The sequence below is a fragment of the Martes martes genome (genome assembly GCF_963455335.1).
Source record: "Martes martes genome assembly, chromosome: 1".
Lineage (NCBI taxonomy): Eukaryota > Metazoa > Chordata > Mammalia > Carnivora > Mustelidae > Martes > Martes martes.
Genome location: NC_137888.1, coordinates 130,601,755 through 130,623,490, shown reverse-complemented (window position 1 = coordinate 130,623,490; position 21,736 = coordinate 130,601,755). Strand labels below are relative to the sequence as shown.

Below are 21,736 nucleotides of genomic sequence, written 5' to 3'. Positions count from 1 at the left end.
TATAGATGTTTTGTTGTACGAGCACTAAAAACACGATTTATCTTAATTTATTATACAAAGATTAGAACTACAAGTTTATATCCCTACTTGGATATAACCATTGAAGAATGTATTATTCTAATACATTCACACTTCCACAATTACAATATTGTAATTTTACAATTACAAATGTAATACACTGTAAATACAATTGTATTGAAAATACAATTACAATACATATTGTAATATTACAATATTGATGACTTTTATATAAATCTTTGACTATATCTACGAACATTTTTTCAAATTGGTCTCCTGAAGTGAAATTACTGGTCAAAGGGATAAACTTTTTGTTTGCTTGTTTGTTTAAACATTTTTTCTTTCATTTCTTGTATTTATAAATAGAAAAAATGATGTAAAAAATGACATATTTATAGATAAATAGAAAAAATGACATATAGATAAATAGAAAAAATGACGTATCAGATATTTACAGTGGTTGTCTCCAGATAGCCAAACTGGGTGATTTTACCTTTTTAAAATATTTCAAAACTTTTGCAATGAGCATGTTCTATTTATTAGAAAAAAATCAGAGTTGATATTACATACCAATTGTATAAAAGGCTCTGTAAAGAACAAAAGGGAAAAGTATCTGAAATGTACAAACTTTGTAATATAATTTAGAATTTAACAAGATAATTATTTTTCTAAGTTAACCCTTATTATATAACAATATAACAAGCACTACTAAGTGCTTTATACTTTTTAAAAAAGATTTTCTTTATTTATTTAACAGAGATCACAAGTAGACCAGGGAGGCGGGGGTAGGGAAGCAGTCTCCCTGATGAGCAGAGAGCCCGATGCGGGCCTCAATCCCAGGACCCCAGGATCATGACCTGAGCTGAAGGCAGAGGCTTTAACCCACTGAGCTACCCAGGTGCCCCTGCTTTATATTTTATTAGTTAATTTAATAGCAATAACACTATGAGGTAGCTTGTATTCTGATTTTAAAATCTGAGATTTAATAACTTGCCCAGTGTCATACAGCTTACAAAACTGGACAGTTTAGCTCTAGAATCTGTGCCCTTAGTATTGATCAATGCTATAGAGCTCCTCAGATATAAAAATTTCTTAGACTCCAATCAGTGACTAGCATCACATCATTGCCTGGGTGAAAAAAATTAGGTTGACAACTCACCGGCTAGACGTCTAATTTTTGCTCATGTAAGAATAGCAAAACACTAGAAAATGGGAAAGCAGCTCTTTTGTTTTTTACAGAGCCTTTTATACAATTGGTATGTAATAAATATCAACTCTAAATTTTTTTTTAGAACATGCTCATTGCAAAAGTTTTGAAATATTTTAAAAAGTTAAATCACCCAGTTTTGCTATCTAGAGACAACCACTGTAAATATCTGATATGCACCTTTACATCATTTTTTCTATTTATCTATAAACATAAGAAATGAAAGAAAAATACACACATAACATCCAAATTTTCTATTTTTAGATTCACTATATTGAAAGCATTTTCTCTACATCTTTCAAAGATGTATTTTTTATTGGTAGCATACACACTTACTATAATAATATAGATGTGCCATTATTTATTCATTCTCATACTGTTGGCTATTTAGTTTGTTTCATTCATTCATTTCATTCATTGATGAATGCCCTTATTATGCACATCTTTATTCAAATTTTTATTTCCTTAGAATTAGTAGATGCTGGGAGTCATGAACCAAGTAACATTTTTAAGGCTTTTTTTTTTTTTCAAAGATTTTATTTATTTATTTGACAGACAGAGATCATAAGCAGGCAGAGAGGCAGGCAGAGAGAGAGGGAGAAGCAGGTTCCATGATGAGCAGAGAGCCCGATGCAGGGCTGGATCCTAGGACCCTGGGATCATGACCTGAGCCGAAGGCAGAGGCTTAGCCCACTGAGTCACCCAGGCACCCCCATTTTTAAGGCTCTTGACACAAGCTGTCACTGTCCTGGAAGGCTGTGCTAACGAACATTTTTCATAATTAACCCTTTCCAGAACTGGACTTTTTAATATAAATAATGACGCCATTATCATTCCATTCCACTTTTCCATTCAATTCTTTCTTTACCGACTTTGCTGTTGTGATTCAAACACCGATTCAACAAATATTTACTTTGTGCCAGGTACTGTGCTAGTCTAATGGTAGGAAAAGAAGATCCATATGTGCCCATTACCAGGCAAATGACCACACAGATACTCTTGCTATGTTGCCTTATGTTTTTCCCACAGCTGTACCTCTCTTCCAAACTTTTTTATTACAAATTTTGATTTCAAGGCTATGAGCTAAACTGGATTTCAGAGTATGGAAAAACTACTGAAAAATTAGAATCATCTTGGAAGTAAAAAGTACAATAGTGCTTACTTACCAGAAAGGCATTGGATAGGCAAAACGTTCCCTCAGATCAATACTCATGAAAGGAACATATTCTATACCATTTATTTTTGATGTTGTCCTATAAAATACAAGGAAAAAAAACCTAAAGTAAATATCTAAGTTTACCTTAACTACCAATCTTATCTGAAATTTATATGACAAAGTATGGCACTATAATAACATTGACAATCTCATGTTGTTGATATCTTTATTTGAATAAAATTTTCACAAAATTAGTTGAATGCCAAAAAATAAACAACTCAATTCAATTCAGTAAGACTTAGTCTTAAGGCTTACATCCTTTACAACTAAACTATGGTCTCAAGATAAGCCTGTACTATAGGTATTGAGAGTATCCTTGACACCAAGACACAAAATGAATTCTATCCTAAGCTCAAAGGGAGAAAGCAATTGCTTTAGTTACTTTGGGATTTAAAAAAACATGACAATTACAGTTCTGGAAAACATGTTCTTCCTATTTTCTGGTTATGAAAATGAGGAATGTGTAGTGCAAGAAGGAAGCTATAGCCACATGACAAATTAAATAAATGTGGCTTATAGTAGCTTTGCATGTTTTACGTGTATGTTCAGTAGTATATATCAACTATTTCCTCCTTCTGCTTCTTTCCCTCATTTTATTTAGAAGTACTTACAGGGTAGTTTCACGACTTAGCCTTTAGGTAACAATATTCAGTGAGACTGTGACTGACTTTTAGAACTAATTAATACAGTGAGCAACAGATACAATGACTGTGTATCCTCATTTTTGAGGATGAGAACTTTTCACCTGTATGAAGGATAGCTGAATTCTGTTAGGTAGAAATATTATTGTTTTGTTGCAGCATGAAATTCAAATGTGTGTAGAAAGGAGCACATGGATGCTAAGTAGCCTCAGTGTTAGACTGGTCCTGTCTCTCAGCTCCAAAACCTACCTGTCTTTGCCTTGCTGTGTGTTGTGGGGGGTTCATATGCAATTTTTCCAGGCAAAATGAGACACATTAGAAGAATTAAAATCTTCAGTAGGAAAAAAAAAAAATGCCCTCAGGTGGCTGCTACAAACGAAGGAACCCTTTCAGCACAATTTTAGGAAATTAAAAGTGAGCAACTGTATGACTTGCACAGCACTAAGCAGCCTGGATCTCCTCCAACTGACACTGGCTCAGAGATATATCCCATCTACCCTGGCTCGGAATGCAATCAAGAGGATTTCCTCATCTTTGTTGTTTGCATTTATAATATACCCTGAGGCTGCTTCTAGACCCTGAGTTAGCAAATGTTTTTTTATACAGGACCAGACAGTACATTGTTTTGGCTTTGCAATGAGGTCTTTGTCACATATTCTTCTGTTTTTTGTTTGTCTTCTTTTGTATAATCCTCTAAAGAAATGTAAAAACTAGTCAAAACTTCAGGCTTCCCTTTGCTGACCCAGGCCTACACTATTTCAAGGTTAACAGTTTTCTCCCTGTCAGGTCTCTGGTAACCAGCTGCAGAGATGATAAGTGGTCCACCATAGCTCTGTTCTGCTGTTTGACCTTTAGTGTTCAATTTTAAAGTATGCCAGAATTTTTAGGAAAACACATGTCTGGTAGAAATGCTAATATTAAAATATACTACAACACATTTTAACTATTTCAAGTTAAGGCTATATGACAATATAATTTTTAATTTCATAATAAAAGCACAACATACCATTTAACAAAGATATGATTACAACTCAGGAAACCTAATGAAAATAAAATTATCTGCACTGATTATGTTAACAAAATTATTCATTACAATGAATCATAAAATTACTTACCTGAGAACTTCTATTTCTTCTGCTGTATATCTCTGTCCTTGTGCATCACATGACTGTGGACTTATAAAGGGTTGAGGTCTTTCCAGGAAAGGACTAGTCCCTAGAGGAAAATGTGCTCTTGTTGGAGGTGGCTTTGGTTTGATATTTGTTGACTTGATTTTGCATAACGGTTTTGTTAAAGGCTCACTCAACGCTTCTGCTCTGTAACAGAAAGAGGTACAGAAAAACTGTTCTAGTTTTTCTTCTCACATTTAAGCTTTCCAGAAAATAAAACTTATTTCAAGAATCAGTCAAGCACTCCTAATGTAAAATTAGTATAGAAGATTCATACATACCAATCAGCAGCTCACTTCTTAAGCTACTTCCAAAAATAAGTATTTCACAACTGATCTACAGTAATTGATAATATTGCTGCTAACATTAATTCAGCACAAACTGCATGTCAGAAACTATGCAAGGTAAGGGGATACAAGAAGGTATAAAATGCAATCTCTGCTCTTAAGGTGTTCACCGTTTTGAGGAGGAAAGAAAGACAACTGCATCTAAAGTGACAGATGCCGGAAGTACTGTATGTGAGTAACCATACAGGCAGATAGTATTAACTTAATGACCAAGAAAAGAGAGTCAGGGGAGGTTATTCTGAATTGATGTTTGAGCTGCAGAGAAGTCCACCCGGGGAGTAAGGGAGCATTCTGAGTAGAGAAGAGCATGTGCAGAAGTATGAAATAGCATAATGAGTTAAGATAACTTAAAAAAAAAAAAAAAGGATGAAGGCCCTATGAAAAGTACAAACAAGAGGCAGGAGAGGAGACCAGGGCAAAAAGTTGATCATGGAATGTCTCACATGATATTCAAGGGGATTTTGGCTTTGTTTTGTCAAAGGTTCAGTGAGCTAAAAAACAGAAGTTCTTAACTTGAGGTCCACATATGAACTCCAGGAATCTTGTGAACACTTTCGAAATTACATAAAATGCACCCAAAAGAAATTTTATGTACATTTCTCCTAGAAAGACGACCCATAATTTTGAACAGACCCTCAGAGGAGCCAATGACTGACCCACTCCTCTGTGTTTAGGATGCACTCAGAGGCTACTGGATGGGTTATCCACATAGGTAATAAACATCTCCTCTGAATCTGACTAGTGAAAAAAGTGAAAATGGACATGATAACCATGTGTCAAGTGCCCATATCCTCATGAATCTGGAGAGACAAACTAAATGTTAGATAACAATGAAAATGAAGGATGACTTAAACCTAAATTAAAAAAAAAAGGACTGGGGTGGTACAGTTACCAAATCAGACCCTCAAAAGGAGGTAATTTTATTAATTCACGCTCTAACTAAAAACGCAATTTCCATCTTTTTCCTTCATATATAACACCCTTTAAGAGGTATAATTCTCTTGTGCAAATCTGTTCATTCTCAAATACCTACTGAACACATACGGTATGTCTGGCACTCTGCTAGGTGGTTACAGCATTGACCAAAACAGACAAAATTTCTCTGCACTCACAGAGTTTACATGGAGGATTGGGGGTTCAAAGGGACACAGACATTAATAACAAACATGATAAACTGGAAACTTTCATATACCTTAGAAAGTGGTTAAGAGCTTTGGGAAAGAATATTATTAGAATGGATTAAGTAGAAGGAAACTACTGGAGGAGATTCCATTTTAAATAAAATGTTTAGGGCAGGCTTTTTTGAAAAGTTGACAATTTGAGCAAAGAGTTGAAGGAGCTACATACACTGTATAATTTGGGGTATGTGAATGGTTAAAGGCCAGCTCACTCTCAATTTCTCTACTTTTAAGAGTAGCTCTGGAAGGCTTTCTGGAAGTTCTCCCCAGAAATCTAGTATTACACAACAGAAGGAAGTCTTCCACTTCAAATATAATCATTGCTTTACACATAGTAAAAACTAAATAAAACACGTCTTGGCTGATCTGTTATTTCTTGAGTTTAAAATAGGGAACTAGGGAGGAATAAATTCACCCAGAGGAAGAAGGTAGACTTGCTTTAGATCTCAGCTTGGAGATGGAGGTTTGTCACTATGAACTCTATGACATATTTAGAGAAATCCGCCAAATTTAAGTAACACAGTACACTGCTATCCATGGATAAGAACTTGAGTGACCAAAACTCACCTATCTAGTGCCTGTCGAGCCAACTGTTTCAGTTTATTTTGCAGAGTTTTATCAGCAGTTTCATAAGACTTAAGAGAAAGAGAGACAGACATTCTGAAGCATAATTCTTTTCTTTGCTTGATTCATATTTCTAACAAAAAACTTATAATGCAATGTATTTCTTCAAATAATGAGAGAATAAACAAAGATGACAATTTGTTTTCATTCTTAAAGGTATATTTAAAATAGTGTTGAAAACTTGTCATTGAGGTAAACCTGAAGACCACTTCATGTGATAAATGAACTACAATTTTAAGAACATGGTGCCATGGAAAAGCTGAGCAGCAGGAAACTGAGGAGACCAGCACTTACCTCAAAAACTCAGGCCAGATGGTTGAACAAAAAGGTAGTCTTCTGACAATACTGAGAACACCACTCTCTATCATTCCACCTCACATTCCTGTCAAATGCACTGCTCTTATGCACTAGATGCCCCTAAACTTAGCTGTTCCAACCAGGGTCCTCAGGAAGCAGTAAAAGCCACTCAGCACATAGATTTCACACTGCAAATGAATAAAGCTCTCCCAAACCACTACCTTTTTTTTTTTTTCCCCCCACCACCTTATTTTTAAATGTAAGAAATTTTTTTAAAAGGGGGAGGTTTATTCTAAATTCATAGATTTGTGATGAATTCCTCCTGTGATAATTTTAGGTATATGGGTTTAAACAGGTTAAAAAAAAATTACCTATAATTAAAAAAACCACTGCCTAATGACTCAATATTACTTACTTGTCAATTTTTTAAGGGATTAAAATCCATCATTAGTTTTCTATTCTTCATCATTTAATGAAGAGTAACATATTTATAATGATACGATAATTATTTTTCTTTAAGGAACTGTTAAATAAAATTCACTAGTAAGAGAAATTTCTTAGCATAATTCCACCAAATTTAACTATTAGCTATACATACGGTTTTCAGACAGAGATCTACAGCTTCAGTATACAATTCTATAGCATCTTCGACATTCCCTTTTTCATCTTCATCAAAAGCTTGCGTAACAAGGAAATGAGCACGTTCTAAGTCCAACTGATGTTTTGATTTCAAAGGATCAGCACTCTTTGACTGAACTAGGATGGAAGAAAGCCATATAGATATTACCTATATATGTATTTTTTATACTCAGTAAACAAGACACCGTTTTAATACATTTAAGACACTCTTTATAAAAACTTCGTAACCCTTAAAAAATGACCCTCTCCTGGGGCGCCTGGGTGGCTCAGTGGTTTAAGCCTCTGCCTTCGGCTCAGGTCATGATCTCAGGGTCCTGGGGTCGGGCCCCGCATCGGGCTCTCTGCTCAGCAGGAGCCTGCTTCCCCCTCTCTCTGTCTGCCTCTCTGCCTAGCTCTGATTTCTCTCTGTCAAATAAATAAAATTAAAAAAAAAAAAAAAAATGACCCTCTCCTTTCAATCTGAATTTTAAGGCCTAAAAAAAAGTCCCCACTTGTTCGACTCATAACACAATGCACATAAGAGACCAAGTACCAAAAATGTATTATTAATTTTAAAAAATTAATTAATTAATTAAAACATTTCCCCTGAATTTCTCTCCTTACCAGCACTTTCTTCCTTCAAAAAAAATAGAACACCAGTCCTCCTCCTTACATACCCACTCCCAAAAACAAAACAAAAAGAACTTAAAAAATCTTAAGCCTAAAGAAACTCAATTATGTTTTAAGGTAATTAAAAGTTTTTTTTCAGTACAGACAATTGTGTAATACAATATTCTAGGCCCTAATGATAAGTTCCTGCTGTTTCCTATTCATCTGAGTCTAGATTAAATAATCACATATATTTACTGTGATTATTTGAATAAGTATTTGTTTTCAATACAAAGGTATATATCAACAAGGGACCTGTATCAAGAATATACAAAGATCTCGAATGGATAAAGAAGATGTGGTGTATATATATATATATACAATGGAATACTACGCAGCCATCAAAAGAAATGAAATCTTGCCATTTGCGACGACGTGGATGGAACTAGAGGGTATTATGCTTAGCGAAGTAAGTCAATGGAGAAAGACAACTATCGTATGATCTCCCTGATATGAGGAAGTGGAGATGCAACATGGGGGGTTTGGGGGTAGGAAAAGAATAAATGAAACAAGATGGGATCAGGAGGGAGACAAACCGTAAGAGACTCTTAATCTCGAAGAACAAACTGAGGGTTGCTGAGGGGAGGGGGGTCGGGAGAGGGTGGTGGGGTTATGGACATTGGGGGGGGGGTGTGCTGTGGTGAGTGCTGTGAAGTGTGTAAACCTGGCGATTCACAGACCTGTACCCCGGGGCTAAAAATACATTATATGTTTATTTAAAAAAAAAAAAAGAATATACAAAGATCTCTTACAACTAAACAATAAAAAGACAATTTCAGTTTTGAAAATGAAGTTGGTGAATAATGGTATCAACTTGTGTCAACTTTACTAGGTACCCAGATATTTGGCTAGACATGATTTCTAGGTATGTCTAAGAGAGTGATTCTGGGGGCGCCTGGGTGGCTCAGTGGGTTAAGGCCTCTGCCTTCGGCTCAGGTCATGATCCCAGGGTCCTGGGATTGAGCACCGCATCGGGCTCTCTGCTCGGGAGGGAGCCTGCATCTCCCTCTCTCTCTGCCAGCCTCTCTGCCTACTTGTGATCTCTATCAAATAAATAAATAAAATCTTTTAAAAAAAAAAAAGAGAGAGAGAGAGTGATTTTCAATGAAATTAACCTTTGAATTGGTAGTAAAAGCAGACTGTCCTCCTTATGTGGGTGGGCATCACCTAATCCATTGTGGGATGAACAGAGCAAAAAGACAGAGGAAGGGAAAATTTGCCCTCTCTGCCAGACTGCCTTTTTTTTTTTTTTTGGTCTTTTCCTCCCCTTGGGACTGGGTCTTATACCATCAACTACCCTGCTTCTCAGGCCTTTGGACTTGGACTAAATAAACTATATCACTGGCTTTCTTGGGTCGTTCCTGTATGCAGACTGCAGAGTGTGGGACTTCTTAGCCTCCATAATGAGGTTCCGTTATAAGCCAATTCCTTATATAAAATCTCTTTATATATATCCTACTGGTTCTTTTTCTCTGGAGAACCCTGACTTACACAATGGGCAAAGGGTCTATTAACCATTTTTCTGAAGAAGATATTCATATGGCCAATTGGCCCATAAGAAGATGCTCAACTACATTAGCCATCAGGGAAATGCATTTCAAAACCCAAGATGTCATCTTTACACCCACTTGGGTGGCTAAAATGACAAAAGACAGAAAATAACAAATGTGGATAAGGACATAAAGGAAATGAAACCTCCATATATTGTTGATGGAAATGTAAAATGGAGTTGCCACTTTGGAAAACAGTTCATGGTTTCTCAAAAAATTACACATCAAGCTATACCATATGACCCAGTGATTTCACTCCTGGGAATGTATCAAAGAGAACTAAAAACACATGTCCACAAAAAACATATATACAAATGTTCAAAACAGTATTATTCATAACAGCCAAAAGGTGGGAACAAGCCAATGTCCATCAACAGATGAATGGACAGGGGCGCCTGGGTGGCTCAGTGGGTTAAAGCCTCTGCCTCCAGCTCAGGTCATGATCCCAGGGTCCTGGGATCGAGTCCCACGTCGGGCTCTCTGCTCAGCAGCGAGCCTGCTTCCCTTCCTCTCTCTCTGCCTGCCTGCGATCTCTGTCTGTCAAATTAAATAAAATCTTAAAAAAAAAAAAAAAAACAGATGAATGGACAAACAACATATGGTATGATGGCATTATTATTCAACCAGAGAAAGGAATGAAGGATTGATACCTACTACAACATGGGTAAATCTTGAAAATACTGTGTTAAATGAAAAAAGCAAACACCAAAGGCCACGAATTAGATGATTCTATTTACATGAAATATCCAGAATAGGCAACTCCAGGGAGACAGAAAATAGGTTAGTGGCTGTTAAGACGATAGAGGGTGGGAGGAATGGGGAATGACTGCTAATGGGTAAGAGGTTTCTTTTGGACAACAAAAATGTTCTAAAATTAGACACTGGTGATGGTAGCACAACTCTGAAAACATACTAAAAACCACTGAATTCTACACTCTGAAAAGGTGAATTTTATGGTACATGAATTGTATCTCAATAAAGCTGTTATTTAAAAAAAAAACAAAACGACATTTTGTGTCTTAAAGGTACGGTGGTGATCTTTTAGAACTTTTAACTCTCAGAAACACCTCTCTGAAGTTTATGTGCTAATCCCATTTGCAAAATGAAGACACAAAAGCTCAAGAACATTAAAATATCTAGCCCAGGGTTTCTCAGCCTCATACTACTGACATGTTTAGCTGCATAATTCTTTGCTGTAGACTGGCCTGTGCACTGGAGGGTTTTTAGTAAGATCCCTGGCCTCACCCAAATGGATTCCATAGTATACTCCCTACTTCTCCCTTTAAACCAAAAATCTCCCAAGGTGCAAAACTATTCCCAGTTGAGAATGACTGATGTAGCCTAAGGTTTTGTAGCTACAAGCTACAATTTAGATCTTTTAATTCTAAGTCTTGAGCTCTTTATACAACACTGGTGCACTTCAAACTGTGTTACCCTTCCCCACCCAGAAATCAACTTAACTCTCAAGAGTCTATCAGCAAAATTTGTTTTGAACATTGTCTGAAATGCTAATTAAAGAAACCATTTAATTATCTACAAATTACACTCCTCAGGTTGAACATAACAGGTCAAAAAGCTGGCAATAAAATTAAGGTATGCTATGCTTTAAAAATCTTCCTTGAACTTTATTTCTGTTTCACTGACAAGTCTTTATTCCTCAAGCGATTAGAGCTGTCACCTTCCGTGCCTAAATATCACCTCTATAAATATCTTATTTATAAATGTATTTGGCTGGGAAAATGGAGTTACTTTGAATGACATGGTATTCTGGACACCTGAATCAATACAACTTTCTATCATTAGAGGCCCTGCTACACAGGCAGTTCACTTTTCAATACATCCAATTTCTGCTCATTGTCTTAAACTAAACTACCTCATCCTTTCTAACAAGAAATCCAGTGATGTAATCTCCTTTTTCCTAACGATGTGCTTATAACTGCTCTTATCTACTTAGAATGAGTGGTGAAAGTAGCACAAAGTCCATCAGGCAATGTTGAATAAAGAGCTCTCTAAGCTGCTTGTGGGTTTATTATACAGCCACAGAAAAAAAGGGTTAAAAAGAACTCTTAATGAGAAAAATGTATTTCTAAAACAAAATGTCAGTAGGTAATGATTTTCTTTTCTACCCATGTCAACAGCAAATTTTGACAGCAGCCACATACCTCTAACAAAACTGATCACTAAGCCTGTGTACTTGTTTCACAACATTTGCCATGCTGTTTACCAAAATAAATACAAGTTGTTCCAGGTCTCTACTTAGATGATGCTTTCCAAGATACAGTTTAAAAAAAGAAATTAGCTAAGGTCTTGAGGTTGAGGATACTGATACAGAAGAGACCATGAACATACTGCTGAAGTCGTTAACACTAAAGAGAAGTAAAGACAGCCCCTGAACAATGTGGGGGCTTAGAGGCACTGATGAAAATCTGCACATAACTTCTGACTCTCCCAAAACTCAACTACTAATAGGCTACTACTGACTGGAAGCCTTACCAATAACATAAGTTGATTAACACATATTTTCTATGTGTGTTATATGCTGTATTCTTATGATAAAGTAAGCTAAACAAAAGAAAATATTAAGAAAATCATAAAGAAGAAAAAATACATTTACATTACTGTAAAAAATCTGGTGCCTGGGTGGCTCAGTTGGTTAAGTGGCTGCCTTCAACTCCCATCATGATTCTGGGGTCCTGGGATGGAGCTCAACGATGGTGGGCTCCCTGCTCAGCCGGGAGTCTCCTTGTCCTTCTCCCTCCGTCCCTTCACACCCTTGTGTTCTCTCCCTCTCTCTCTCTCAAATAATAATAAATAAAATCTTTAAAAAAAAAATCTCCACGTAAGTGGACCTGCACAGGTCAAATCCCTGTTGTTCAGGGTCAGCTGCAGTCATTCAATCTTAGTATCAGGAAACAGCATATGACAGATATTTAAAAAGTAGACTTTAATAGAGTCCCAACCCTGACTCTGACAATGATACAGTTTCAATGTATATAATTCACTATCTCTGCACCCCTGGGAAATTAGGAGATTAGACTATTTTACTCGTATGTATCACTTGTTTCCATACTATGACTTTTAAAGACATGATTACCAAAAAAGTAATGAGCAGCAAGAGTGAAGATTGACATCCAAAGATGAAAATGAAAAAGAAAGAGAAACAGAAGGGACTAATACAAACACCATATGTCAACTATATTTCAATAATAAAAATTAAAAAAAAAGAGAAACATGGGGGAAAGGATGTGATGAGAGGAAGACAAAAAAAATGATAAGTTTAGTAGTCCTTTACTAACCTGCTGAATGCAAAGCCTGAACTCTTTCCAAATACTCATTTATTTTTTCTTGAATATGTTCTAGGCTTGATCCTGCCATCTCAGCATAAATTAAGGCTTGTGCAGCTTCCTAAAAAAACAAAAACAAAAACAAAAGGAATCTAACAGATGAATTACAATTTGAATTTTCTCTACCACTTTCTAACTCACTATTGCTGTCTATAAATTTAAAAATAAGAACATCTTTAAGACAGTACCAAGTGGGTTATATAACCCTCCAACAGCTTTTCTTCAGTTCTCAATACTCTCATACTGTTGAAAATGTATAAACTCAAATACAAGAGATTTTCTTAGAACAGCTTTAGCTCACATGAAATTTTCTGCTTTCCCTTTTCTTTATGCAATAAGTCAGACTTAGTATCATATACCTTGAAAATATGAATTGAACCTGAAAAGCATAAGAACAGGTATATAATAATACTTGTTACTATTGGTTAATAATAATAAAGAGTCAACTGGTTAATGATAACAAATAAAATAAAATTAAATGCCAAAGGAAGATTATATGAAATTATAAAGGTTAGGGTGCCTGGCTGGCTCGGTTAGTACAGTATGTGACTCTTGATCGCAAGGTTGTAAGTCTGAGGCCCATGTTGAGTGTAAAGACTAAAAATAAAATTTAAAAAACTGTAAAGGCTAAATATCTCACAGCGAGAAGAAAATCTTTTTCTCCACAGAAAATATTGCCAAAGGGTGACACATTTTAAAGCATATTTGTTGTATGAAATCAACTTAACTAAGAAAACCTGAATTCATCATCCAGTTTTTTCTAATACTCCCACAGCCAGTTATGCTGTGGCTAGTGAGGAAAGCCTCACTCTCCCTATCACCATTCCAGAATAACAGCTTACCAAGTTGCAGCGAGAAGGACCAAAGAGATTTCTCCAAAGTAACACCACATTCTCAGCAATAACCTAAGCATGAGCACTTCACAGAGGCTGATGCCTAACTGTCTGGATCCAAAGAAGCCAGCCATCTATTGGATATCCAACCTTTTTGAATCCAGTTGTTAGAGCAGGAGTTGTTTCACGAACTTAACAAAATCAGTAAAGAGTCTGATATTGAATGAAATTAAATGAAAAGAAAATTCATTGAAAGGCTGTGGGAGTAGGAAAGATGATATTCTCAGATTCTGTAACTCAGACATTTCACGGGAGGAAAATATAACTTTACATGTAAACGTTAAATATTTTATCTTAAAAAAAAACTTTATCTTATGTACTATTATTATCTAAATACTGATATTGTGTGTGTGTGTGTATATATATTTGTCACACCTCCATTTACACCTTGCATGTAAATACGGACATTCAAATAATTATCTTGCTTTAAAGAAATAAAGCCAACTAAAAAATTGTTGATATCAATTTTATTTTACTCATTTAATTTATATTTGAAAATGACAATTAAGGAATCCCTCATAGAACAGTAATGAAGACCAAAAATGCTAAAGATCTGGTAAAGTTTATATAAACAGTTCCTAGAAACACAACTACTTTTCTGACTTTCTCAAGGATAAAAAAAATCTTCCTAATGACATGCATGCAATCGCACAGCAAAACAAGAGCCACTGCCTAGTATTTTCTTTTGCTTTACACAAAGCTATTTTATGTGGCACTACTTTAACCTATGAATATTTGTCAGTTATTTCACAAAACTCAAACACATAGAATTTTAAAGAAATACTGCCTTCATGAAACCTTCCTCAAAAAGTACAAAAGAAATGATTCTGAAACACCCAGAAGTCTCTAAATACAGATTATAAAATGAAGGCAACATAATAATAATCTGAGAAAAACAAATCATACATTACCGACAGCATATACGTTTATGTAAACAACAAAAAAACCCACCCCACTCTATTATCAAAGCCTGACTTACTTTCTTAAAAAAAAAAAAAAAAAAAAGAAGAAGAAGGTGGGGGGGAAATATCACGAGGATACAGCTACCTCCACCAGGAAGCAACGGACATAGTTCGAGCTGGAGGGGTTTATTTGCAAATCCGCAGGACTGGCGAGCAGAGAGGACTGTGGAAGATCATATTCTTTAATAATTCCGCCCCCAATAACTTAGTCAAAATAAATAGCCAAGAAATGTGGAAAGCATTAGTTATAAATATATTAATCGGATCAGTACCTACGATGCTGAAAAATCAGAATGAACCCGATGCCCATTAATTTGTAAATAAATTACGGTGCATTCACATAATGGAAGTACTGCGCATCTGTTGTTTGTAAGAGTAAATTAAGCAACTTCAGTGAGTTTATAAAAGCTCAAATACAAAGAAAAGGTTAAAAATCGTATAAACGGTACAATCCAAGTTTGTCTTACGTATAGAGAAGTTGAATCACTATGCTGTTCCCTCGAAACTAATGTACTATAGTGTCAACTATGCTCAAATTTTTTCAAAGCTGCGTACGTAAATACGCGTAGAAAAACAAGCACCGCTGTATTAAGTTCCAAGAGACGTGCTATTTTTTTCCTAAACCTTCTTTTCTTCAGCGAACGTGCATTTTTTTAGTGTGTATCAGAACCACTTCCTACTAGCCATAAATCAGGGCCAAGTGACCGCGAGAATTAGCCAGTTAACTACCGATACCTAACTACTGCTGTCCTAAGTAGCTCAGCCGTGAGCATTTGCCATTCAAGACTGTAACCAGAGAAGTGGTGGCTCCCAAGCCGCGACCAAACCTCCCCACCGTGGCAGGAGCCGGGTCGCCTCTCCCCTGAAAAGGAGAGCAGCAGAGCAGGAAGGAGGAAAAGCAAAGCCCAGCAGGCCTGGCCGCCGCCGCACCTGGACCCGCCCCCTGGACTTTCCGACAGCGCAGCGGTCCTCCGCCCTACCTTGTAGTAAAACACCGCCTCGGAGTAGCGACCTTCCTGGTCGCGCTGCACCGCCAGCCGGGCGAACTGCACGGCGTCCCGCTCCAGCGCCGTAGCGTCCATGGCGTTGAGGGCCCGCACCGGCGGAGGGAAGGAAGGAAAGCCTGACGCACGAAGGCTCTTCACCGACCGCGGGACCGCCGGGCGGCGGATCCGAGAACGCCGCGAAAAGAGCAGCAAAGTTTATTTTCGGTGGCTGAGGGAAGAAAGCGGGCCTTCTTGGCCAAAGCCCGCCGCAGCGTAGCGCCTCCACAGCGCCGCTCCGGCTCCTGGCCTGTGGGGCCGCCCCCCATCCCGGCAACCGCATTCCCCCGCCCCGCCCCGCCCACCAGCTCCACTGCGCAGTCGCAACCTGCTCTTCGGGAGTTTCTCGGGAGATGGAGCGGCAAAGGCCGGCTGGTGAGAGTACGAGTGTTGATGGGAGGGGCCTGGCCTGCCAGGTGCCGGCGCGCACGTGATCGCCATGACTCCCGGGATTGGGTAGGCGAAAGCAGAGTCAAGTCCGGGCAGCCGACCTCTCCGCGGTTTGCGCGGATGTGGCAAAGCCGCTTGCAGAAGCTGTTGCTCCCAACACCTGACGGAGGCGGCGCATGCGCCTTGCGGAGCCGTTGTTTTGCTGTGTTTGAAGGGAAGGTATAAAGCGCCGAGGAATAACACTTTCCATCTGGCCTGACTTTGAAAACTAGGGACGTAAAGTAAGGACGTAAGATTCTTTCACGATACCCTTTAATAACATTTATTTCCCACAAATTAGATCGTAACCTTATATACCCCTGCCCCTCAATGTATGATATTGGTTGAATTGTCAACAAACAAGGTAATATATTTTCACTTGTACTTATCCTTTGGTTAACTTAATGCTATTGTAAGTAACCATTTAATTAGGTGATTGTTTAATATCTTTTCCTCTTAAAACTCTAAATTCAGCAATAATAAAAATGAAATAGTGATAGGCTCCACAATATGGCTGAAAGTCAAAATTGAATCATGAGAGTTCAAAGCAGAAGGACACAGAGCACATACTGCATAATTCTGTTTATAAGAAACACTGTTAAAGACAAATCTAGTCAGTAATGTTAGAAATCAGATCAATGGTTGAGGAGGGATACAAGGGAAACTTGGGGTAATAGAAATGTTTTATGTCTTGGTGATGATGCCAAAATATATACATTTGTGGAAACCCATTAAATTCTACGTTTTTAAAAGATTTTTATTTTTATTGAATTTTAAAAAGATTTTTAAAAAAAATTTGAGAGAGAGAGGGACATGAGGGGGAAGAGCACAGGGGTAGAGTGAGCGGGAGGGGGAAGAATCTCAAGCAGATTCCCCACTAAGCTGGGAGATAGAACTTGATCTCACGCAGCCCCCCGTTCCCCGGGGTCATGACTCCAGCAGAAAGCAAGAGTTAGTGACCCAAATGACCAGCCTTCTAGGTGCCCCTAAACTCTACATTTTAAATTTGTGATTTAATTTTTTCTTAATGGTATCTTAAAAAAATTTATTTTAGGGGTGCCTGGATGGCTCAGTGGATTAAAGCCTCTGCCTTCAGCTCAGGTCATGATCTCAGGGTCCTGGGATCGAGCCCTGCATCAGGCTCTCTGCTCAGCAGGGAGCCTGCTTCCCTCTGTCTCTCTCTCTGCCTGCCTCTCTGCCTACTTGTGATCTCTGTCAAATAAATAAATAAATAAATCTTTTAAAAAATTTTTATTTTAGTCATGGTCTGTATTTATTTATTTAAAGATTTTATTTATTTATTTATTTGACAAGAGAGACGGAGAGAGCACAAGCAGGCAGAGCAGCAGAGGGAGAGGGAGAAGCAGGCTCCCCACTGAGCAGGGAGCCCAACTCAGGGCTCCATCCCAGGAATCTGGATCATGACCCCAGCCCAAGGCAGTTGCCCAACCAACTGAGCCACCCAGGCACCCCCATGGTCTGTATTTAAATGGGAGTCTCATTTCTTAGTTTCTTTAACCCCTCACATTTCGTGAAATTAATAACAACTGTCTAACTGAGCTGTTATAAAAAACAAACAAACAAACAAACACAAGAATCTGACTTTGTGCCTGGTACAAAGACAGTTCTCATCAATAGCTATGACAGTTTTATAAGGGAAGCAGGGATGGTTTCTGTCTTAACCAGTGTTATGCTAGTATTGAATTCGAGCCTTGGTCCAGAGCAGGTGTTCAGTATTTTAAAACATGAATGAGGGAACTCTCCTACTAAATATATACAATGTGCCCTCTGCCATCTCCATTCTGAAGAATGAGATACAAATTCCTTAACACAGATTAGAGGGTCCTTCAGAAGATAAACTGAGGCCATATTCCCAAAGCATTTATGGTCACTATATCCCACAAACTGACCACAAGCTAGCACAGACAAATGCAGTTTAACTTATAAGAGGATTTCTATGTCTGATGTTCTTCTTTTCTTTACAGCTTATGGAATTCCAGTCCATCTTGAAGGAAGCCTTTTCTAGCACTCCTACCTAGTTCTGATAGCTTCCCTCACTTACTCATTTATTCCCTATACATTTAATCCTATTCCTTATTCATTTATTCAATGAACACTGGATCCCTATTTGGTGCCAGGCACAGAGTTACACATTAAAGACACAAAGACAAGAGAGAGTGAGATAAGGCAGCGTAAAAGGAAGTTGAAGCTTCAAAATATCTGCAGTCTCAACAAAATGGAGTTTTATGGAGTTTTCTAACACATGAACACAGTAAATGTCTTCATGTGTTCCAGTCTTCTTTATCTCAGTAGTGTTGCAGAGTGCACAGATCTTGCACATCATTGAATACATTTATCCCTAAGCATTTAATATTTTTATACTACTATAAACTCCATTGTCTAGTTACAGTTTTTTTGATAATATATAGGAATACAATTGGTATTTATATATTGACCTTGGATTGGGTAATCACAAATTATCCAGAAAATCCTTTTTGTTTGTTTTTATTATTTTTTATTTTTAAATTTTAAATTAGTTAACATATAATGTATTATTCATTTCAGAGGTACAAGTCTGTGATTCATCAGCCTTATATAATATCCAGTGCTCATTACATCACATGCCTGCCTTAACGTCCATCAATAAATTACCCTATGCCCCCACCCTTCTCCCCTCCAGCAACCCTCAGTTTGTTTCCTATGATTAAGAGTTTCTTATGGTTTATCTCCCTCTCTGGTTTTGTTTTGTTTTATTTTTTCTACTCTTCTCCCATGATCCTCTGTTTTGTTTCTTAAATTCCACATATCAATGAGATCATAAGATAAATTATCTTTCTCTGATTGACTTATTTCAGTTAGCATAATATCCTCTAGGTCCATCCATGTTGTTGCAAATGGCAAGATTTCTCTTTTTGATGGCCGTGTAATATTCCAGTGTGTGTGTGTGTGTGTGTGTGTGTGTGTGTGTGTGTGTGCGCGCGCGCGCGCGTGCGCTTGTGTTCCACATCTTCTTTATCCATTCATCTGTTGGTGGACATCTGGGCTCTTTCCAAAGTATGGCTATTGCAGACATTGCTGTTATAAACATTGGGGTGCAGGTCCTCCTTTAGATCTATTTTTGTATCCTTTGAGTAATACCTAGCAATGCCATTGCTGGGTCATAGGGTAGCTCTATTTTTAACTTTTTGAGGAAACTCCGTACTCCATACTCCATACTGAAACTCCATACTGTTTTCCAGAGTGGCTGTATCAGCTTGCATTTTTTTGTTGTTGTTGAAATATACTTTTTATTGCATTTCTGCCCTTTTACAAAAATATGACAAAATAAATTAAAAACAAATAAATAATCGCCTATTCTGTGTGTTTTCTGTTGGTTTTTTGGGGTTTCCTTCCGTTTTCCCCTCCGGGTTGAAAGGAAAACGGCAGATATAAAAGTGTAAAAGTGTTCCCCTTCCTCCACATCCTCACCAACATTTGTTGTTTCTCAACTTGTTAATTTTAGCCATTCTGACTGGTATAAGGTGGTATCTCATTGTGGTTTTGATTGTACTTCTTTGATGCCGAGTGATGTTTTCATTTTCCTTTTGCCGAGTGATTTTTTTTTTTCATGTGTCTGTTGGCCATTTAGATGTTTTCTTTATAGAAATGTTTATGTCTTCTGACCATTTCTTGATTGGATATTTGTTTTTTGGGTGTTGAGGTTGATAAGTTCTTTATAGATTTTGGATATTAGCCCTTTATCTAATATGTTAATGAAAATATCTTCTCCCATTTTGTGGGTTGCCGTTTAGTTTTGTGGACTGTTTCCTTTGCTGTAGAAAAGCTTTTTATCTTGATGAATTTCCAATAGTTCATCTTTATTTTTGTTTCCTTTGCTTTTGGAGTTGTGAGTAGCAAGAAATTGTTGTGGCCAAGGTCAAAGAGTTTGTGCCTGTGTTCTCCTCTAGGATTTTGATGGATTCCTGTCTCACATTGAGGTCTTTCATCAATTTGGAGTCTATTTTTGTGTATGATATAGAGAAATGGTCCAGCTTCATTCTTCTGCATGTTTCTGCCCAATTTTCCCAATAGCATTTGTTGAAGAGACTATCTTTTTTCCATTGGATATTCTTCTCTGCTTTGTCAAAGATTAATTGACGGTAGTTGAGGATCCATTTCTGGGTTTTCTATTCTGTTCCATTGATCAATGTGTCTGTTTTTGTGTCAATACCATACTGTCTTGATGATTACATCTTTGTAATAGAGCTTGAAGTCTGGAATTATGATGTCACCAGTTTTGGTTTCCTTTTTCAACAGTCCTTTGGCTATTCAGAGTCTTTTCTGGTTCCATACAAATTTTAGGATTATTTTTTCCAGCTCTGTGACAAAAGTTGATGGTATTTTGATAGGGATTGCATTGAATGTGTAGATTGCTCTAGGCAGCATAGACATTTTCACAGTATTTGTTCTTTCAATCCATGAGCATGGAACGTTTTTTTCATTTCCTTGTGTCTTCCTCAATTTCTTTCATGAGTGTTCTATAGTTTTCTGAGTGTGGATCCTTTGCCTCTTTGGTGGCTTTATTCCTAGGTATCTTATGGTTTTGGGTACATTTGTAAATGGGATTGACTTCTTACTTTCTCTTTCTTCTGTCTTGTTATTTGTGTATGGAAATACAACTGATTTCTGTGCATTAATTTTATATACTGCCACTTTGCTGAATTCCTGTATATGTTCCAGCAATTTGGGGGTGGAGTCTTTTGGGTTTTCCACATAGAGTATTATGTCTGCAAAGAGTGAGAGTTTGACTTCTTTGCCAATTAGGATGCCTTTTACTTCTTTTTGTTATCTGATTGCTGAGGCTAGGATTTCTAGTACCATGTTGAACAGCAGTGGTTATGGTAGACATCCCTGCTGTGTTCCTGATCTTAGGGGAAAAACTCTCAGTTAACAATATCAGAATGATATTGTTAGATCTTCTTGTTGGGTAGACCCTTTAATTATGATAGAGTGTCCTTCCTCATCTCTTATTACAATTTTTGATTATTTTGGTTTAAAATCTAATTTGTCTCATATAGGGATTGGCACTCGAACTTTCTTTTGATGTCCATTAGCACGGTAAATTGTTTCCCACCCCCTCACTTTCAATCTGGAGTTGTCTTTGGGTCTAAAATGAGTCTCTTGCAGATAGCACATCGATGGGTCTTGCTTTTTTTTATCCAATCTGATACCCTGTGTCTTTTGATTGGGGTGTGTAGCCCATTTACATTCAGAGTGACTATTGAAAAATATGAATTTAGTGCCATTTTATTGCCTGTAAAGTAATTACTACTGCATATTTTCTCTGTTCCTTTCTGGTCTGTGTTACTTTTGGGCTGTCTCTTTGCTGAGAGGATCCCTTTTAATATTTCTTGTAGGACTAGTTTGGTGATTGCCAGTTCTTTTAGTTTCTGTTTGTCCTGGAAGCTTTCTATCTCTCCTTCTATTTTTGATGACAGTCCTGCAGAATAAAGTATTTGTGGCTGTGTATTTTTCTCATATAATGCCCTGAA

At 37.3% G+C, this 21,736-nt stretch overlaps 1 protein-coding gene across 2 annotated transcripts in view; it reads right to left on the bottom strand.

The window, feature by feature from the left end:
* Positions 1-16,033, bottom strand: part of CAPN7 (calpain 7) — a 42,245-nt gene extending 26,212 nt beyond the window's left edge. For both annotated transcript variants that reach the window (XM_080808059.1, XM_080808060.1), the window contains exons 1-6: positions 15,714-16,033; positions 12,831-12,939; positions 7,296-7,453; positions 6,344-6,411; positions 4,198-4,398; positions 2,392-2,478 (exon numbers count right to left, since the gene is read on the bottom strand). In XM_080808059.1, coding sequence (XP_080664185.1) covers positions 2,392-2,478; positions 4,198-4,398; positions 6,344-6,411; positions 7,296-7,453; positions 12,831-12,939; positions 15,714-15,815 — 725 coding nt within the window. In that variant the 5' untranslated portion in view covers positions 15,816-16,033. The remainder of the gene's footprint in view (positions 1-2,391; positions 2,479-4,197; positions 4,399-6,343; positions 6,412-7,295; positions 7,454-12,830; positions 12,940-15,713) is intronic.
* Between the last annotated feature and the right edge of the window lie 5,703 nt (positions 16,034-21,736).